Source organism: Colletes latitarsis, chromosome 14 (genome assembly GCF_051014445.1).
Source record: "Colletes latitarsis isolate SP2378_abdomen chromosome 14, iyColLati1, whole genome shotgun sequence".
Lineage (NCBI taxonomy): Eukaryota > Metazoa > Arthropoda > Insecta > Hymenoptera > Colletidae > Colletes > Colletes latitarsis.
In genome coordinates this window covers 28723147-28741837 of record NC_135147.1, presented here as the reverse complement: position 1 = coordinate 28741837, position 18691 = coordinate 28723147, and the positions used below count along the sequence as shown (strand labels likewise).

The 18691-nt window shown below is 43.8% G+C and overlaps 1 protein-coding gene across 12 annotated transcripts in view; it reads left to right on the top strand.

The window, feature by feature from the left end:
- Obsc (Obscurin) overlaps positions 1-18691 on the top strand; it is a 43474-nt gene that overhangs the window by 15377 nt on the left and 9406 nt on the right. For 2 of the 12 annotated variants that reach the window (XM_076782402.1, XM_076782394.1), the window contains 19 exons: positions 87-196; positions 1250-1411; positions 3950-4072; positions 4174-4344; positions 5280-5361; positions 5438-5533; positions 8989-9081; positions 10817-10981; positions 11056-11193; positions 11276-11702; positions 11767-11970; positions 12164-12202; positions 12966-13745; positions 14168-15072; positions 15158-15273; positions 15347-15810; positions 16275-16415; positions 17158-17262; positions 17625-18536. In XM_076782402.1, the coding sequence (XP_076638517.1) occupies positions 87-196; positions 1250-1411; positions 3950-4072; positions 4174-4344; positions 5280-5361; positions 5438-5533; positions 8989-9081; positions 10817-10981; positions 11056-11193; positions 11276-11702; positions 11767-11970; positions 12164-12202; positions 12966-13745; positions 14168-15072; positions 15158-15273; positions 15347-15810; positions 16275-16415; positions 17158-17262; positions 17625-18536 (5233 nt within the window). Of the gene's footprint in view, positions 1-86; positions 197-1249; positions 1412-3949; positions 4073-4173; positions 4345-5279; positions 5362-5437; positions 5534-7803; positions 8009-8089; positions 8222-8988; positions 9082-10816; positions 10982-11055; positions 11194-11275; positions 11703-11766; positions 11971-12163; positions 12203-12965; positions 13746-14167; positions 15073-15157; positions 15274-15346; positions 15811-16274; positions 16416-17157; positions 17263-17624; positions 18537-18691 lie in introns of those variants that run through there. The other 10 variants (XM_076782401.1, XM_076782397.1, XM_076782395.1 and 7 more) reach the window with 9 other exon arrangements.

Below are 18691 nucleotides of genomic sequence, written 5' to 3'. Positions count from 1 at the left end.
ACGTAATTCCTACGCCGCATCCAATTCAATTTTCTAAATTGTACCGGAAAAGTTCCCCTCAGTATGAGTTTCTTTCCCTGTTGCAGAAGTCCTTGGACAACTATATCGTCGTGAAGGATTACAAGAGCGAGACAGATGGGTTCGCGGTGAACGTCGGCGACATCGTCGAGGCCCTCGAATATGCTGATCCAGCCAAGTAAGCAGCTTCCAGTCAGTTTGATAAAACGAAGAGAAAAAAAAACTTTCCACGCTGTCTTGTTGGATCGTTGACTCCGCGTGTCGGAGCACAGCTCGCGCATAAAGTCTATTTCCGTGTGTGTGCAACGTGTGGCTGACTGAAAATAACCATCGACCCTATATAGTCTACGCATGTACGATCTGTCACTTTCGGAAAAGTCTTTCGCTGTACGCTAAAGGTGTGATCTCGCTTGCTTGATTAACGCGCTTTCATTGACACGACGTTGTAACCTGCACGAAAGAAGACGAAGAGAACTCTTTCTAAATACTAATGTTAGGACGATACGAGAGGTTTATACAGATAGAGAACCTCGTTTGCAATTTTGAACAACTACTTTATCCAAACATTGTAAAGAGTGTCTTCGTCGCGTAGAAATAAGTTGCGAGAACTGTATATTTCGATCCTAAATCCGGCCACGTCGCAGAGAGGAATATACGGGCACGGTCAATTCGCGTGTCAAAACGTGAGGAATCACCCCGTGTAGGCCTCCCCTTTGCTTATTTTCGCGGCGATATTTTTACGCGGGACGACGTTTCGCCCGTGGCTCGCGGGCCGCGTTTATAAAATACGTCGACAGCGATGGCGGACACAGATGGAAAATTTCGCGGAGTCTAGAGATCCGCGCGAAGCTCCGTGAATGCTCGAAACAACAGGCATTCACGCGACTCCCGCACCCGATGGAAAGGAAAACAATCGCGACGGTACAAAGGTCTCGAGGATCATACTGGATCGCACGTATCGCGGAGATGTCCGCGTAAAGAACGTCCAACTGCTACAAATAGGCTAGCACGGCTATAAATACGCTCTTGTAAACTGAATAACAAAGAAGTGCAAATGCCCGGCGAGTTAAAATAGGCTGAAAGCATCGCGGGATTCCCCGCTTGCATTTAACGCAACGCTAACCCGCTTCGATTAACGGAGAATAATGTTTAGTCTGCATGGAAAGCTCAACTAAAACGGCCAGGGGAGCCCAGAACCGGCTACTATTCCGGGTGTTTCAACGTGTTGTAGGAAGATCAAGCTGGATCCTGATCTGGACGTCGGTGGGGAGATCGGCGATATGCTGGACAACGCGGCCGCGTGGCACAAATTGTCGGTTCGACCGCGCAGAAAGCACGCGGATCCCCGTGCTCGAAACATTGCGAGATCGAGTTCCGACACCAGCCTTCTGAGGTAAAATTCGTCCACCTGCGACAGGAACGCTTAACTCTACAAGTATTCGTACTGATCGACAAAAAATATTGTCAAAATTAAGCGACGAGTTCGAGACTTTCGATGATCCAAGTATTTATTTTTAATTACGTAATTCAGAGGGATGTTCTACGTCATCGTGCATTGATTGCAATAAAATTTGAGATCATCGACTGTTCTACGCATTGAACTCTGCGTAGATCGCCAAGGGCGCGTCGTCTTTAGGCCTCAAGGCTGCACTAGTGACTGAAATATGGTCCCGACAGGTGCGAGCCAGACGACAAATTGCGTTTCTTCGACCGTTGCTCATTAGGTCCTAAGCGGGGCTCGATCGTTTTCTAATTTGCTAACATCAAGATCAAATGGATACGACAGCGCGGAGGTATCGATAAATCGACGGAAGCCGGTGAACGTCTGTCGGGGCGAACAATAACAGAGGAACAGTCGGACGGTGAGGAAAGTTGAAGGCCTCCATTGAACGGCGAAGGCTCGATGCGAAACCGCGTTTACACGGACGCGCACGACTAAATCTGTGCACGAAATATAGCAACGACAGGTGCTCCGGTCAAACAGTAGCCTGCGCGCATTATGTTAACTGCGGAGCCAATGAACTCGTCGTATTTCACACCCCACCATTCGGAATTATACCGAAACGACTCTAACCCAGGCTTTTTCCAAAGTACTAACACACTATCCATTACTGGGTAAATCAAAATTGGAATTTTATAATAATCGACAATGGACAATGAAACGTGGTCTTCAGAAAAGAAACTACGCTTGGCGCCAAAATTAAGAGACCTCTGATCTTAGATAAAAAAATTGTCGATATTATGAAACTGTATTGTAAACGATGTTTCAAGCGACTCGATGAAACTGACCATAATAATTTACGACAATGTTAATGAAGATGGAAGCGTTTACGTTTCTGCGGCAATAATGTCTGGAGACACCTCGCGTGATTGGCTGTCGTCCAGAATAATCGCGGAGTCGATAGTCTATGAATTATCGTGAGAAAGTTCGATTATTATTTATGGAGTAATTTTCTAAACTTTATAAAAGCCGTTTTGTTAAGAAAAAAATTTCTACGCCCAAAATGAACGAGTCGAGATAATATAAGAATAATATACTCCCACGGTTCTTAAATTCCGAACATCGATGTATTAATAGAGAGAAATGTTTAACAAACTTTGGAAAAGATTGCCAGAGATTCAGGAAACATGAATTTCGTGCCAAACGGTCTCGTTACTTTCGCGCACTTTGTGGAAGATGTTGGTTTAAAATTTAGTTTAGAGAACCTTTCGTTGGTTCAACGTTGAATGTCGTGTCTAAATAAGTTTCGGTTACGTAATTTAGCGAATAACGTCTCGTTCTATTGGCTCGGCCAAGCTCGATTCCGAGGAAGGCGAAATATCGGCCAGTTCTGAAAATAAGTTCGCTCAAAGGTGAGGTTCAAGCTGATACGTTGATTTGGCACTTTGCTAGCGACCACGTTCAATGGATCGCGAGTTATTTACTAGATAGTACGATGAAATATCGCGCTATTGGATTTCGTAAAATAAATTTTACAATTCACAATAGATTGAATAAAACACGAGACACTACGAGCGGTACGGTTATAAATACTACATTATCTTCGTCCAGTGTGCTCGGCGAATAATAACTCAAGAAAAATAAGGAGTGCACCATGCGATTCGTTACGCAAATAATTATTCAAGAAAAATGGGGTTGCACGCCATATGGTGCGCTCTGCAAATAATTATTCAAGAAAAATGGGACGCACACCGTATGCCACGATCCAAAAATAATTACTCAACAGTGATATAAGAAAAAATAGTTATTCAAGAAAAATTCAAACGTCGATAAATATTAAAATTTACCTGCATAATGATCACTCGTCTGCTTCGTCTAATCATCCATGTACAAGTTAAAAAAGTTTCAAGCGCAATATTCTAATTGTTCGTCTTATTTTAGCAAGGAAAGTCATCCCTTGAAATTTATTACACCGATAGTCAGACTCTCTGTATATCAGATGATGCGTATGATCCAGAATTTTACTATAAACTCGGTCCGACAGAAGTATTTGGAGCGCTTCACCATTTTGATACAAATACGTCGACAGCTCTTACCTTGGTATTAAAAATAGACCGTAGCATGACTAATTGCGTTAAATTTCGTATCCGCGAAGATATACTTCCTTCGTTATATCGCAAAGAATAGTTAGATAGACAAGTGCGTGGGAGGTCAAAAGTTATATTTAAGTTTAGTGACTAAGGCGACGGGTCTTCCTGTTCTCGCGTTCGTTCATTCAACAGAACGCAAAATTTGTTGGCGATCCGTTCGGTCCATGAGTCCTTGAATCCGCCAGTACCATTTAAAGTAGCCCAATTATACCTACTACTGGCGATAAAAATAGCTTCCGGTTGAATTTACTTCAAAGATCCTCCCTAAATATGAAATTTCATCCAATCTAATTTATCATGTATTTAAAACAACTTAAAAATCTGTACTTTTATTGCGCAGAGTGTACGTTCGTACAGCTGATTCAAGGGAAGGATGGCTACCGATGTCCATCCTCATGCAAACCGCCCTCAGCGAGGACTCAGCGATCGGACACAAACCCGAGGACTCGCATTTTCGAAGAGAGTGAGTTGTTTGCTAAATGAAAATTCGATTAATTATTTCCAACTCAAATTACGTATGTTATAACCAGATTGATCTGAAACGATATAATTGATCTTTTGTAGGGCGGTAGTGAAAGAGCTGGTCGAAACCGAGGAAGAATTCGGCAGGGATCTGCAAATGGTCGTCGAACGTTACTTGAAGCCACTCGACAATCCGGACGTGCCGCGAATTGTGCGCGACAACAAAGACATCATCTTCACGAACCTCAAACAAATCGCAGATTTCCACAACACGTACGTATACAGACCGAGACGTTGGCAAAGAGGACAAGTTCACTGCGACACTTTCCACCGAACATTCATTGCTAAACGTACAACGACTGTTCACACAATAAACAATAAATATTCGAATCAGAAATGAATGTCCACGTTCACCCATGATTGCCGATCAATCACGATCCACGACAACCGTCGATTCGTATCCAAGTCAGAGTAAAAAAGAGACACACGCAAACATCAAACACATATCACACATGTTCGCCAACGTACGTTTATCTTCTCTTTAGCGAAACGAAGCTACGTGAGTTCGGTAATAAGGCATAATATTTTGTGTGATCGTGTGTTCAATGATAATTAATCTTGCCCAGTATTTAATACGTTCGTGCTGTGTCACAAGTGTTGCTTTTTCAAAAGTTTGGAGCACCGCCCCCCCACGTACATAGAAGCACGCTTCCGGATCATTCTGCCCATCATATGTTCATTATCTCAACGACGACGACCACTATGATCCATTAAAAGAGAGAAACAAAAAATTCTTTGCTTTAATTGTGGTTTAAATTAAAAGTCTCGAATTATACCTTCAACAGAAGAAACTGGACATCTCATTGTTTGAATATTTTCATTGAAATTTGAAAGAAAAATATTGATACAACTGTGTCGTTGATCGTTCTTGCCCCAGTGACCCAACTGGAAAATAAAATGTAGCTCAATTCACTCGTGTCCCACCCCAGTATGAATTAATAATTTGGTAACTATCCCTCGATAACATTGTCTGATTAATTGAACGCGCAAGTAGTTGCAATGGTGTTGCAAATGGTTAACGGACCCGACTTGTTTAAAACGTTGTCACTGTTCCCTGAATGTCGCACTGAAACAAACGAGGATGGAATCCTTCAGCACGTAGGCGTGACGTGTGGTTTAGCATGGAAATTAATTCGAACCTTACTTAGATCGTTCGGCAGGGTGTTGATCGAGGGTGTCAAGTACTATGCGGATCAGCCACGTATGCTCGGCAAGACTTTTCTACGACTGGTAAGAAACAAGTCTCGACATTTTCCTAATAATCGCTGCAATATTTTTCCTAAAAAATTTGAAAATATTGCTCTAGGAAAGGGATTTCGACAAGCACGTGGCTTACTGCAGGGACGAACCAGGTGCTCAAGAGTTCCTGCAGATGAACGACGCCGTACGAGAATACTTTGAGGTCAGTTGTTCGTTAATTGCACGGACATAAACGACCAATAACAATTTAGAAAAAAAAAAACAAGAATCGATAAACAGTGAATTTTGAATTTTGAATTTTGAATTTTGAATTTGTAAGTTTCCACGTTTCCAGAAGATGGTAAGAAAGATTTCTGTCCATCGTCTTAGTGGTTTGGCGTCGCGACGCCCGGCGTTTATAATAATGCGGTACCTGAGCCCTGAATGGAAAAAAAATTGATCTTCGATGATCCTGCACACCGTGATCTATGTCTAAACTGCAATTTAAAAATTTTCTGTAGAAACGATCGACGCTTGCATGCATTTTACGTATTATCCGTGCAATCTTCTCGCATCTTTTTAAACGAAAATTCACTTGTTTGCGATATAATGAATTTGCAATGCAAATTGCGTACAATGTACGATTGTGAATGTCCTCCAGGAGATTCCACATTGGATAATCTTGCCCATGCGAATCGGAGGAAATTTCGTAATTACGTAACAAGCGGGGGTAAGCGGGCGTCTGTCCAGCCCTCGAAATAGCTCGGTTTATTCTTGACGTGCGGAACATCTTTCGCCTCCTCTTGCTTATGCACGACAGTCTCGCGGCGAGACGCGTGCTTTGAAAAGAAAAGGAGTAAAGTGTCACGTTATCGGCTAGCAACGTCACGGTTCCTGTCATTATACGATGACAGAACCCTTGCTCGATGATAAAATCGACCATTCGACGCAACGAGCTATATACAGTGTGTAGTATCGCACTTCCGAACATGATTCGCGCTCCTTCGAACAGATAACGAGTGGAAAGGAGTGATCTTAATCAGTAATATATACTAGACGTCCTAGAAACTATCAACCAAACTTTAAATTAACATTTAATACGTGTAAAAATAAAATTACCACAAGTATATTAAAATGTCAGTCTCGTTCCTCGGAGACAGTTACACGCTGAGCATTTTGTAGCTGTTAGTATACACGACGATTGTAGGTAGACGGATCTATGTATATGCACTTCACTGTTTCGTTATTTCAAGTTCGTTATTCGGTTTTTTCACATGATTCGACCCGTTATTTCTGGAACTTGACTCAAGAACTTCACACCTCGTGCGCGATCGCTTAATAGCATGAAAATTAAAATTAGATTGCACGATACTAGTTCGAACGTGTCCGATTTCAAAGACGCCTGGGCGTTAGGGGCATTCGAGTTTCACGTTGATTCGTATTTACGAGGTGCAACTGTCCCCTACCGTGTTTCGTACACGTTCGATTGCGCGTTTATTTTCGTCGCGTCCATTAAAACCCATTGGACACGGAAAGGGTGTCCACCGCGGAAGAGACGAGAGCTCGTGGATAGCAATAAGAATCGCGATCGGTCGCTAGTATTCTTATCTATCCATTTTCGTTCCCGAACGAGATCAGGCCACTCGTTAGAACGAGACCAGGGCAAATGAACAGAAGTAAAAGTCGCCCGCGATCCTGGCGGTCTTCGCGTCGCTACTCTGTGTGTTCATTCTTTTATTTCGTCGACAAACTTGTATTACATACGACGTTAGGTTCAACAAATATGCGCAATGTCTGCGATTAAAATTTGGAAAATTTCTTTCATGTTAATCTACTCGATAATGAAAAATTAATTGATATGATCCGAAAAAATGATTCTTTGCATAAAACTGAATCGATAGTGTAGAACAAATTTTTTTCGTACGGGTCATCATTTTCAAGTAAATCGCTCTCAAAATTATGCAGGGCGCGCGCCTTCATTAGCGATCACTTAATGAATTACGTTAAAAATATCTACCGTAGTTGTATAGAATTTGTCAGAAATATTGTCTTAAAAATACTGACAATCTTTCACGATTAGAAGAAGTGTGTGAACTATAATTAAAAGAGTTCCTCTGCGCGCCCCGCGCGCAATCAAAATCAATTTGTTTGGAAACGAAGCCCCGTACGAGAAAATGTTATTCTACGTTTTATGCTCAGTTTTTGAAAACGAATCGCGTGGTATCAAAGTTATGTCCTAATATGTATGTTTTAAGCGTCGATGTATGTATAAAACCGCGGTGGTCGATGGAACCGGTTCTTTTTTCGATTTTCTTCGGCGCTGGAAGAATCTGTACGCGCGAAAAGTTTCGACTACAAGGTGCCCGCGATCCGGAGACTGTTCACGTTGTTTTTGTGCGTGGTCAGTCCACGAGTTCGTCCGGCGTCTAAGTATAGCCGTGGCCGTATTGGTCTCCTGGCGGATGATTTTCGGTAACCACCGACTGTGGATCCCCCTCGAGGAAGAGACCTGGTCCAGTCTGCGACCAGCCACGGAATCTTCCTCGAATCGACCACTCGAAACACGAACAGCCAGTATTTACCTCCCTTGACCTCAGTTAAGGTGCATCGGTCCTTCCGTTCGGTACCGTTCCTCCATCGACCGCGTTTTCCATCACCGAAACACCGTTTCACCTGATTACAATTCAAGTTCCACCCGGTAAATATCTCTACATTGCATCGAGAGGACTTTCCAATTTAGTGTTCGATCTTTGAAACGTTTGGTGCCAAAAGAGTTCGTGAAATCTGTTCTTTTTCTGGCCTCCATTTTTTTTTTTCAACCGAAATTGTGAAACAACAGTGCGTTGGTAGTGACAGTTAAGGTGGATGTTTAGGATTAGTCCAGGATTATAGAGAATTTGAGCTACCTGGAGTAAGTAGAATGTCCGATCTTTCGAAGTCCCACGAAGTCTGATCCAATACTCGTCGTTACTACTTTCAGAAATGATCTATCAATAGTCTATCTATACCGGTGCTCTGGAGAGCTTCGAACCAACATTTCTTTACCATACAATCGTGACACGCTGTACGTCGTAATCTGTTTAGAACGTTAATCCTAATGTTAGCTCGTGTTTGTTAGGTTTACCATTCGATCGATTATGGATAGTTGCGTGGAAAATCCAGTCATGTCCAAAAATACGCGTCTAGTCGTCTTGGTGTCGAATTACAGTACGAACAATTTCGTAATTCTATGAGGGTGTATCACGATAGATCTTCGAGATCGACATAATTGATTTAGATGGACGTTCGTGAAAATTAATGATGCGGATTATGCGACGAAAAACAAATTGCACCGAAGCAAGGACAGGAAGCGAGTATATAAATCTAAATATATTTGTAGACAATCTGATTTTCCAAGCAAAAAAGGGCAACGGTCCAGAAACTTTTGCACGTCGTTAAAATTGCAATTTTGATACAAATTTTGGTGTAATCGTGACTAAAATTAGTATTCAAAAATGCATGGATCAGTTTACTGACTATTTACAATGTTTCTTCTATAATTAGATAAATGCAGGCATCGGTAGAGGACTATGAATGACGGTTGAAACATTTTGCAATAAAGAGATCACCGCTTCAAGAAGAAATTATTTTTTTTTTAACAAGATTCAAGTTTGAGGAAGTTTGACTGATTGTTTGCAGGAGCTGAGCCAGACTCTCCGTGACGACAAAAGTCTATCGGAACACTTGAAGCTTCCGATACAACGCATAAACGACTACCAGCTCCTGCTCAAGGTAAAATAAATCGAAACCTTTCCTCGAGTATCGTTTTTCGTGCTCCCGTTCCGAAAAAGAAATTGTTAGCGCCCGCGAATCCGCAACTGAAATACATTTCAAGGGTGTTTGACGGAAATACAACGCGCCCGAGTATTTCTCTTGAAAGCATTCCAGCAGCTATGCATAAAACACCCGCATAACTGATCGTCGTATAAAGATGCCGCTGAAATATGATAGGTCTCGCAACGCTGAATGCTTTACGCGCTGTTTGGTATCAATCTTTCAAATTCTGTATACATTTTGTTGTAGGCGAGAAGCAAAACTATTACACAAGATTTACAGGCCACTGTGAAGTGTCAAAAACTAATGAATGAGAGATTCTACACAAGATTATTATTGTCAAAATGAATTCAATATTCTTATTACTGAAATGAAGAGGATTTAATAGGGGGGTCAACGTCCGCCTCAAGCTGTGGATGTAGAACTTTGGCTAATAATCAATAACGATAGTCGTGACTTTTCATACGTGTAAATTGCAGGGCTTTATATTTGTAAAATATTCTTACTTTTTGTATCAACCCATTTGTTTCTAAGTCACAAAATGATTGATGTTGGAAGAAACTGCGACTGTACAGATATTTAGAGAGAACTCATTTGACGATAGACACAGCGACCTGTAAAATCCTGCACGTGACCTATATCCGTACCCAAATTTCACTTCTGTCAGACAAAAATAGCGCGGCGCTAAAATACTTTCCGGTTCGCCTTGAAAACGTGTACCGGAGGATCAACTATTCCCTGGAAGTCCAACATACGTAATCTCTAACAAATCGATCGTCTGTAACGTTATAGAAAATCAATTCGTCAGTGTAGACGACCGACAACTATAATGTTTCACTAATCTCGATACATGTTTAGCTAAGCGTGTGGATTACTTCGACCAGAATCTGGGCCAACTGCCCGCGAAACGGAAACGACAATTAACATCGGAAATAAATTCAAACAGCATTAAAATTGTCTCGTTTTCTATAATGAATCTATCAAAAATATTCAACACCGTTTAAAATCGCTAATAATACAACCATACCTCGTCAAACTCCATGGATCTTCTTGATCTATCGAATTTTAGATGGAAACACATTGATAGAGCGAAGTATGGAATATTCTTAGCATTTTATATCGCTGTTTAGATCTTTGGATCACATTCTCTGCTTACAAGTATATTTTAAAATCGTACAGTTTATTTATTATTATTATTATTCGTAAGTAAATTCTTCGATTTGACAACGATTAACGGGTTCCGAAGATCTGAACGTGCGATATAAATTGCCAAGAATATTTCATTCTATTAGTGCGTGTTTATGACGTCTCGCCATCGAGAATTCGATGGACGCGTCGCGTCGCCCCGATGCTGTCGTTTCTACACCCATAGCACGACCCGTAGATATATAGATCAAGGAAAGCCACGGAGTTCGACGAGGTATAGTTATAATACCGCGACAGAAGTTCTCTTCGTTGTGTGAGAACGAGTGGGCGCCGTACGGATTTAGCGAGCTAAAAACGGGTCATCTTCGCGACGCTTTATCCTTTCTCTCGCGGCTCGTCTATAGTAGAAAAACTTTAATATGGATCCGATCCAGAGGGAAAACTAAAAATCACCGATATCGATGCCCCCAACTTCCTAACTAAAATACAATCCATACTTGTACCAATCTATTGTCGTATCTACGTGAATCTTTGTGATCGATTTCAGGAGCTGGTGAAGTATTCGACCCGACTAGGCGAAAACTGCGACGACCTCCAAAAGGCTTTGGAGTTGATGCTAGGTATCCCTCACAGGGCAACGGATAATAAATTCATAAGTAATATCGAAGGATACAAAGGGAACATACACAAGCTTGGCAGATTACTCACACACGTTAGTAGACTTTAAGCTCGTATCGATCACGATCCATCCATAGAGACTCTAATGAAAATGCTTTGCGTTAATAGGAGTGGTACACAGTGATCGACAAGGACGGCAAGAGCAAGGAAAGGTACTTGTTTCTTTTTAAAGCTCGTATACTCGTCTGCAAGGTCAGACGAATATCGGAAGACAGATCAGTTTTTGTCCTGAAAGATATTATTCGAGTGAGTACGAATCCTTCCTTCGATTTTTAACTACCACAGAGTCGCTCTGTACATTTCCAACAGTTCCGAATATCGATTTCAGTTGCCGGAAGTGGAGGTGAAGGATCATCCGGAGGATCTACGAACCTTCGAATTACACTGTCCAACGAATCCTGCGTACCCGATCACTTTGGTAGCGCATAAGGATCCTGTGAAAGTCTGCTGGCTTAAAGAAATCCGACAGCACGCAAGCGACGTGGTGGCGCTCGCAGAACACGCTGCGGACGATTTGCAGTTAACCGAGTTGCCAGAAACGAAGGAGGAGATCAAAGGAAACCCAGGTCCTAAGAAAGAAGGGAACCCAGGACCTGAAGAGAAGGCCGCGGAGAAGAGGAAAGAGGGCAACCCTGACAATCCAGGGAATCCAGGAAATCCAGACAGTAAGAAGGCCAAGGTTGAGGAGGAGGGCGCAGACATGTCTCGAAGATACTCTGCAAGTCGATACAGCAGCTCTTCCAAAGTTGTGGAAGGTATGGTTCAGCGTTTGTCTTAATTGTTGACCATTTTGTAATCATACGTGTAATACGTTTGCAGAATACTCCTCGGTGTCTAGCAGCCGCAATGGCACGACCGCGTTCATGGAGTCATCCAGCAGCGCGATGAAGATGGAAAGCTCGAGTTCCTACCAAGCTGGCGGTGCAGCTTCGGTGGAAACCAGGTCGAACATGGGGAGGATCACCGAGGGCGGAATAGGAAAGCCTACGTTCGTAAAAACCCTCGAAGGCAGCAACATCGAACGTAAGCGATAAAACATTAGCTACGATAGTGTATTACACCGTCACGCGATTCGTGGTGCAACCGAAAGAGACATTTAGTGGAGAAGAAATGAATCGAAAATCTACCTCGTCATTGAATACAACTAAACAAACTCTTTTCGATTGCGAGCAGAATAATCGATCACGTGACATAAGACACATTTTTACTGTTCTAGCGATACCAGAAAATAACGTGGCACTGATACACGCCGTAGGTAAAGTGACACGCAATTTGTCTACTATTCTGATCATCTACTGTACTGCGCACTCTTCTGTCAGTCTTCTATCGTACCGTAGCATTGAAATATTCTATATTATTCTTATATTTTTCCTTCTAGCTAGTAAAACGCTTCTACACGTTCCACTAGGCGGTTGGTTAAGCTTCACTGCTAATCCTAGATGTTGTTACAATTTATCGTTCCGCAAACTACACCTCACACGTTTCACTACACAACTGTCGACCATTCTGCACACTCATCGACTTAACACGATCTCGCTTTACTGTAATCTATACTTTTTCAAGTAGCAACCTTTTTCAAGTACCTCTATCACTTGGCCCGATTTTACGTAGGAAACTACATATTTTTGCACCTAATTCTTTCAGTGTTTAGCTGTTCCTACTTGTAGCACGCTTCTGTACGTCGATTAAGCAGACGAGATACAAGTAAACAACGATGTTATATTCATTAAGACACCGTTATTTTATGTATATAGATCAAAGACATAATACTTCAATTTTGATCGCAGTCTTTGCCTTCGAATTTAGACTTATTAGGATTTGGACCCCTTAGAACTTTGTGCAAAGATCAAGCACGTATTATTGCAGTTGTTGCATTAAACTGATCCCGTTGAATCTTTTGTACGATCAAGCACCGTTGTATATACATCATTGGCTAATAATTTGCCAACGACAACAAACGTCCTGCGATCCATTCGCCAGTGTCATCTCGTTAAACTGTTCACCATTTTTTCGCGCAGCCGGAGAAATGGCCACTTTCGAGTGCACCCTATTGCAAACCGACTCGACTACAATGGTGCAATGGTTGAAGGACAACAAACCGTTAGAAGATAGACTGGCCGATCGCGTAACAGCATCCGCGGTTGGAAAAACCTTCAAACTCACGCTTCAAAATGTCCTCGAGTCGGATTCCGGTATCTACATCGCCCGGGCTATGAACAGCGAGGGTCAATCCACTTGTACAGCCCAACTTATCGTGCAACAACTGACCGCAGAGGAAAAGAAAGCCAGGGCGGAAGCTAACGCGCCCATCTTCTTGGTACGGCTCAAGGACACCGAACTGTTGGAGAACACCTACTTGCGTTTTATGGTCAAAGTAAAAGGAGATCCGAATCCTGATATGAAATTCTACAAGGATGACGTTTTGATCGACGCGAACCATTCGCGTATACAAGTCATCACCGAACAAGCCGACAAAGGCTTCTACGAGCTGGTCATCGCGGACGTGCAGAAGCAAGATGCTGGTAAATATTCCTGTACAGCGAAAAATCGGTACGGAGAAGCATCCTGCGAAGCACAGGTCACCGTGACGGAAGAGAAGATGCTCTATTTCCCGGAAGGCTTCCTCGAGCCTGGTATGGAGCCTCAGTTTACCTGGTTACGCGATGGAAGACCATTTGATCCCGAGGAACGATTCAAGGTGCTCTTCCAGGACAACGAGGACACTTTAGCGTTGGTGTTCCAACACGTTAGACCCGAGGATGCTGGTCTCTACACGTGTGTCGCCCAGACTAGTACAGGTAATTCTTTAAACTATCAATAAGTACTGACTAAATGCGAATCTAGAATATGTTTGAAGGAATTCAATATGGCGTACATTCTAGCGCCGCTGAAAGAGAAACATGCCATTGCTACCATATTTCACAGTCGTTAAACTGCAATGTCGTTTTAAATCTTCATCGGTTCGACATCTAATGTGCTGTGTTCTGCCAGAAGAGAGGCTGTTCAACTTTGTCGGGAAATGATATCCTCTGCCAAGCCTAACTAGTTCAGTCTTTAAATGTTTGATGAATGCAAGTCATATCTTTCTATTTTTGGAACTCAGCGTTGGTTGTCGACGAGATATTCGTCTTCTCGACTCGTCTTTGCGAGACTCGAGGATATTGTTCTAAAAAATGAAACTATAATGTTACTTTGTTACCTAGAAAATTTTAATTTGCAGGCAATATCAGCTGCAGCGCGGAGTTGACGGTCCAAGGCGCGGTGAACCAATTGATGAAGGACCCGGAGAGGCCAAAGCTCGGTTCGGAAGCAAGACATTCGGAAGTGAGCGCCGGCGGGTCAGCGATGTTGGAGCTTCAGATCAGAGGTTACCCGAAGCCTGACATCAAGTGGACGAAGGACGGTAAGGAGATCGTCGCTGGTGGAAGGTACAAGTACCTTTGGGAGGACGAGGAGTCCATGTCTCTGGTGATCAAAAACGTCACGGCGAAGGACGCGGGTATCTACTTGATCAGAGCTAAAAACGAGTTGGGCGAGGATACCACGCAAATCGAATTAATCGTCAAGTCCGCGCCGAAGGTCATCAAGAAACAGACAGACTTAACAACCATCGTGGACGAAACGATGACTATGACTCTGCAGATCGAAGCTACTCCTTTGCCCGATGTGAAATGGTACAAGGACGGTCAAGAGATTACAGAGAACAATCGTATAAGCATCATCAAAGAAGAGAACGACATGTACAAGCTCGTTATAAAGAATGCTCGATTGGAGGACGCGGGATCCTACTCGATCGTCGCCCGTAACGACGTGAATCAAACAACAGAGATCTGGAAAGTAAGGGTGATCAGTCCGCCCAAGATCAAGAAGGGATTGGGCGAACCTCAGGTCCTCAGCGAGGCTGATACTCTAACGCTATTCGTGGAAGTTGAATCCAGAGTGCCAGCTAACGTCAAATGGTACAGGGATGGACAGGTCGTCATGCAAGATAGTCGTATTAAGATACTCAGGGAAGGAAACAGGTTTGGTCTGAAGATCATGGGTGCACTGGGCGAAGACGCGGGTGTCTACAAAGCGGAAGTCACTTCCGAACACGGTATGGTGTCGGATGAAACCAAGATTCAGGTGAGAGAAAGAGTTAGATTCTACTTATTTATTTCTTAGTGCTTAATACTTGGAGTTTCTCTAGATAGATCTCTCGTTTCTTTAGGTACGAGGTGTCCCGAGATTCAAAACGAAGATGACTGACGTGACGGTGAACGAGGGCGACTCGAACATAGAGTTCCTCGTGGAGGTAGATGGCTTCCCGAAACCGAGCGTCCACTGGTACGTCTAACGCAAAATCTATCGAACCGTCTGCTTTGGAAAGTTATCCTTAAACACACGTTCGCGTCGACAGGTATATCGGCGACGTGGAGATCACAGAGAAGCGCAAAGAGTTCACTCGCACCGAAGATGGCGACTTCTACAAACTGCAGATTTCTACTGCCAAGACCGAATTGAAAGGGACGTACACGTGCATGGTGAAAAACGAGTACGGCGAGACCAAAAGCAGCTCGACGCTGACGGTGAAAACCAGGCCCAGACTAATAAAGAAGCTGTCCGACCAAAGGATCAAGGAAGGCGATACCTTGAAGTTGATATTCGAAGTGGCTGGCACGCCAGATCCCGAGGTGAAATGGTTTAAGGACGGTCAGGAGGTATCCACAGACGCTAGGATCAAGATCACGAGGGACAGCAAACGTCAGGAGAGCTACGACCTAACGGTGACGTTGGTTAAGGGTTCCGACGGAGGCGTCTACGAGGTTCGAGCCGAGAACGAGCTCGGCTACGTCACCAGCAAGAGCAAGGTCATCGTGATGAGTAAGGATTCTACTCGTTTTCGCACCTTCTATAAAACGGGGCTCGATTGTTGCACTGCTCCATCGCTGTTCGATCTCTAGGATATTAATTAACAATTGCAAATTCAGAGTCGATGGAGCAGTTCTTCAAGTACCCATATACTTAATTTTTTGAGACCCGCCAGCGAACCATCGTGCGTGTAGAGTTCCAGCCTTCAGTAAGTACCGAACCAAAGGTACGGTTTCGTTTTCAATTTGTTATTCAACGAAAGAGAATAACAAATATTCTCTCATGTCCACCTGTCTTTATGTCTTTCTATACGTGTCCTCGTTCGTTGTCTTTTCGAAAGTACTCTTACTATACACTCGTACCTTTTTTATGTATTGATCACCCCCCTTTACCAACCGTGATCACACGTTAATAACGACGCTCGATCAAAGGATTTTGTGAAATCCCATCCCAATGTGTGTGTGTAAATTTCATAGCGAAAACAGAGGAGAGCGTCGAAGAAAAGACGAAGACGATCGAGAAGATCACGGTAGAGGAAGAGGAGACGATGGTGCAGAAAGTCGAGGAGGAGGACGTTGACGCGAAGGTGCAACAGGCGGAGGAATCGGGACCGGAAGGTAATCCAAGGATCGTAGAAAGAACGATCGTCAATAACGCAGTAAAATGAACATAGAGTGCAAAAGAGTGAGCTGTATAAAGAGATTTCAGTCTGCTATAGTAAACGCTTCGAAGCCTGTATCTGTGTCCTGCGATCGACGCGAGATATTTTGGTAAGAACATTTTGAAACGTTCGGGGAAACGTGCCGCGGTTTTTTTACGCGCTTCGACATGTCGATGTTTAATTGTAAACGGCCTACGGCGATGTTTCTTCTTGAAAATCTTCAAACACTATGTTATATTCATATACAGTTATATGTATATGTCTGCGTAACATACGAAAAGATCATAGTATTTTCATCTTGAAGAACTATTATTATAATCAAGTAATAAATAACTCTTTTCTTGTTCGGATCGACACAAAAAAACATTGCCAACATCGCCGTGGACCAGGCTATTAATTAACCAAAACATCACTGCTCCAAGAATTCGTCTTTTTTTGCGAAACCAAAGCGCAACGCGATCCGTGTCCGAGCAGAAACCCAAGCACGAGCTTGAGGCAATTTGTTAACGTTTGACTGGCAAGTTTTTTGTAATTCGTCGGACTTTAACATTGCAACGCTGACATCCGTTGTCAAAAGGCAAATTCTGTAACGGTTGTTTGAACAACCTCCGCCGATAGCTGTTAAGTTTGAGAGAGATGGCTGGTGTTTAGCGTAGACGTAGATCGTAGCCCAAACAACTATCTCTGATAACTCTCAGGTCGAGTGAAACTGGAGACACAAAACGTCCAAGTAATGCGGGGCCAGGGTGACACAATTACAATCTCAGTGGCCTCCACGACGACCCACGAAGCTATCCTCACAGGTAATATCACACACGCTGAAACAGTCACGATTCACACGCGTAACCGTCGTCGCGAGCGCGGATTTTGTGACCCGAGCCTTCAAGATCAAAGTTAGAGATTAAAGTTACCACCTTAGAAATGAATTACCAAGCTTAGAATGTTAAAGAAAATATTAGAAGCGTCACAAAATCCGTCAAGCACGTTAGCAAATAACGCCACACCGAACAGAGCTTTCACGAACCTTGGACGGAGTGTAAAAGCGGTTATGTGAGTGGCGACAGCCTCGAAACGACGGACCAAGTTCCTCGTTGCACCAAAAGGTCGTCTCCCCTGTAGTAGCGTTTAAGTAAAAGGTATTGGTGACGAGCCAGGCCGTTCGCAGGTCCCGATGAGAGCCACACGATCAGCAAGATGACCGCGACAAAGGTCGAGTGCCAGGAGATGCACTCCGACGGTCCTCGCGTCGAGGAGATCGGTTCGTACAGTTACACCGTGCAGGAGGAGACCGTTCAGAAGCCTCAGAACGGGGTCCTGATCGAGGAGTTCTCGGAGGCCAGTGAGGATAACAAAACGAAGCTCCAGGTGAACCGCGGCGTATCCATCGTCTCGGTGTCCGACGATGAGTCAACGTTGAAAGGCATCTCCAGGGACGTGAGCACCGACGACATGCAGTGCGCAGAATTGTCGGAGGATCTGAAGCTGGTGAACGGATCCTACGAAGAGCTCAACGGGAACGGGATCGAGGAAAAGACCCCGGAGGACGCGAGACCCTACAAAGGCACTCTGCTGGCGGAGACCATAATCGAGGAACGATCACTGGAAGAGTCGCCGTCGGAGAAATCCAGCCAAGAAACGGTGCAACAGTCCCGAGTCGCTGTGCTCGAGGATTCGGGTCTCTCCAAGCACAGCTTAAAGATGAAAAGGGGATCCTCGTCCGAACAGGCGGTCGAGACGTCGCTAGATCAGCCGCAAACGCCCACGATCGAGGAGAGCAAATTGACGAAAGAGAGTGTGAAGATCGAACGCGTCAACTCGATCGCGGAGAAGGCCGTCGAGAATAACGTGGAGGAACGTCGAGCGTCCGTTCAGAACGGCCTGTCGAGACAGAGCTCCAAGATAGAAAGAATGGACTCCAGAGAGTCGATCAGATCGACGTCGAGACAGAATTCGTTGAAGGCTGCCCTCAGCGGCGACGAGGAAGCCGACGAGGAGCTCGAGGCTCTCCTGAGCCGCGTGAAACGTCAGCGAAGCGTGCTCGATGATATCCTTGAAAAGGAATCTAACAGAGACTCAGGTACGACTGGGATTGTTCCATCGGACGAGTCTCAGATGGGATTGGTATTTTTGTACAGGCTTAGTTGCCAGCACGATTCTCTGTTCGCACTGATATGTCTCCTATCCTACTGTAACCAGATCAAATTGTTGTTTTAATAGCTGTGTTTGGCTGCC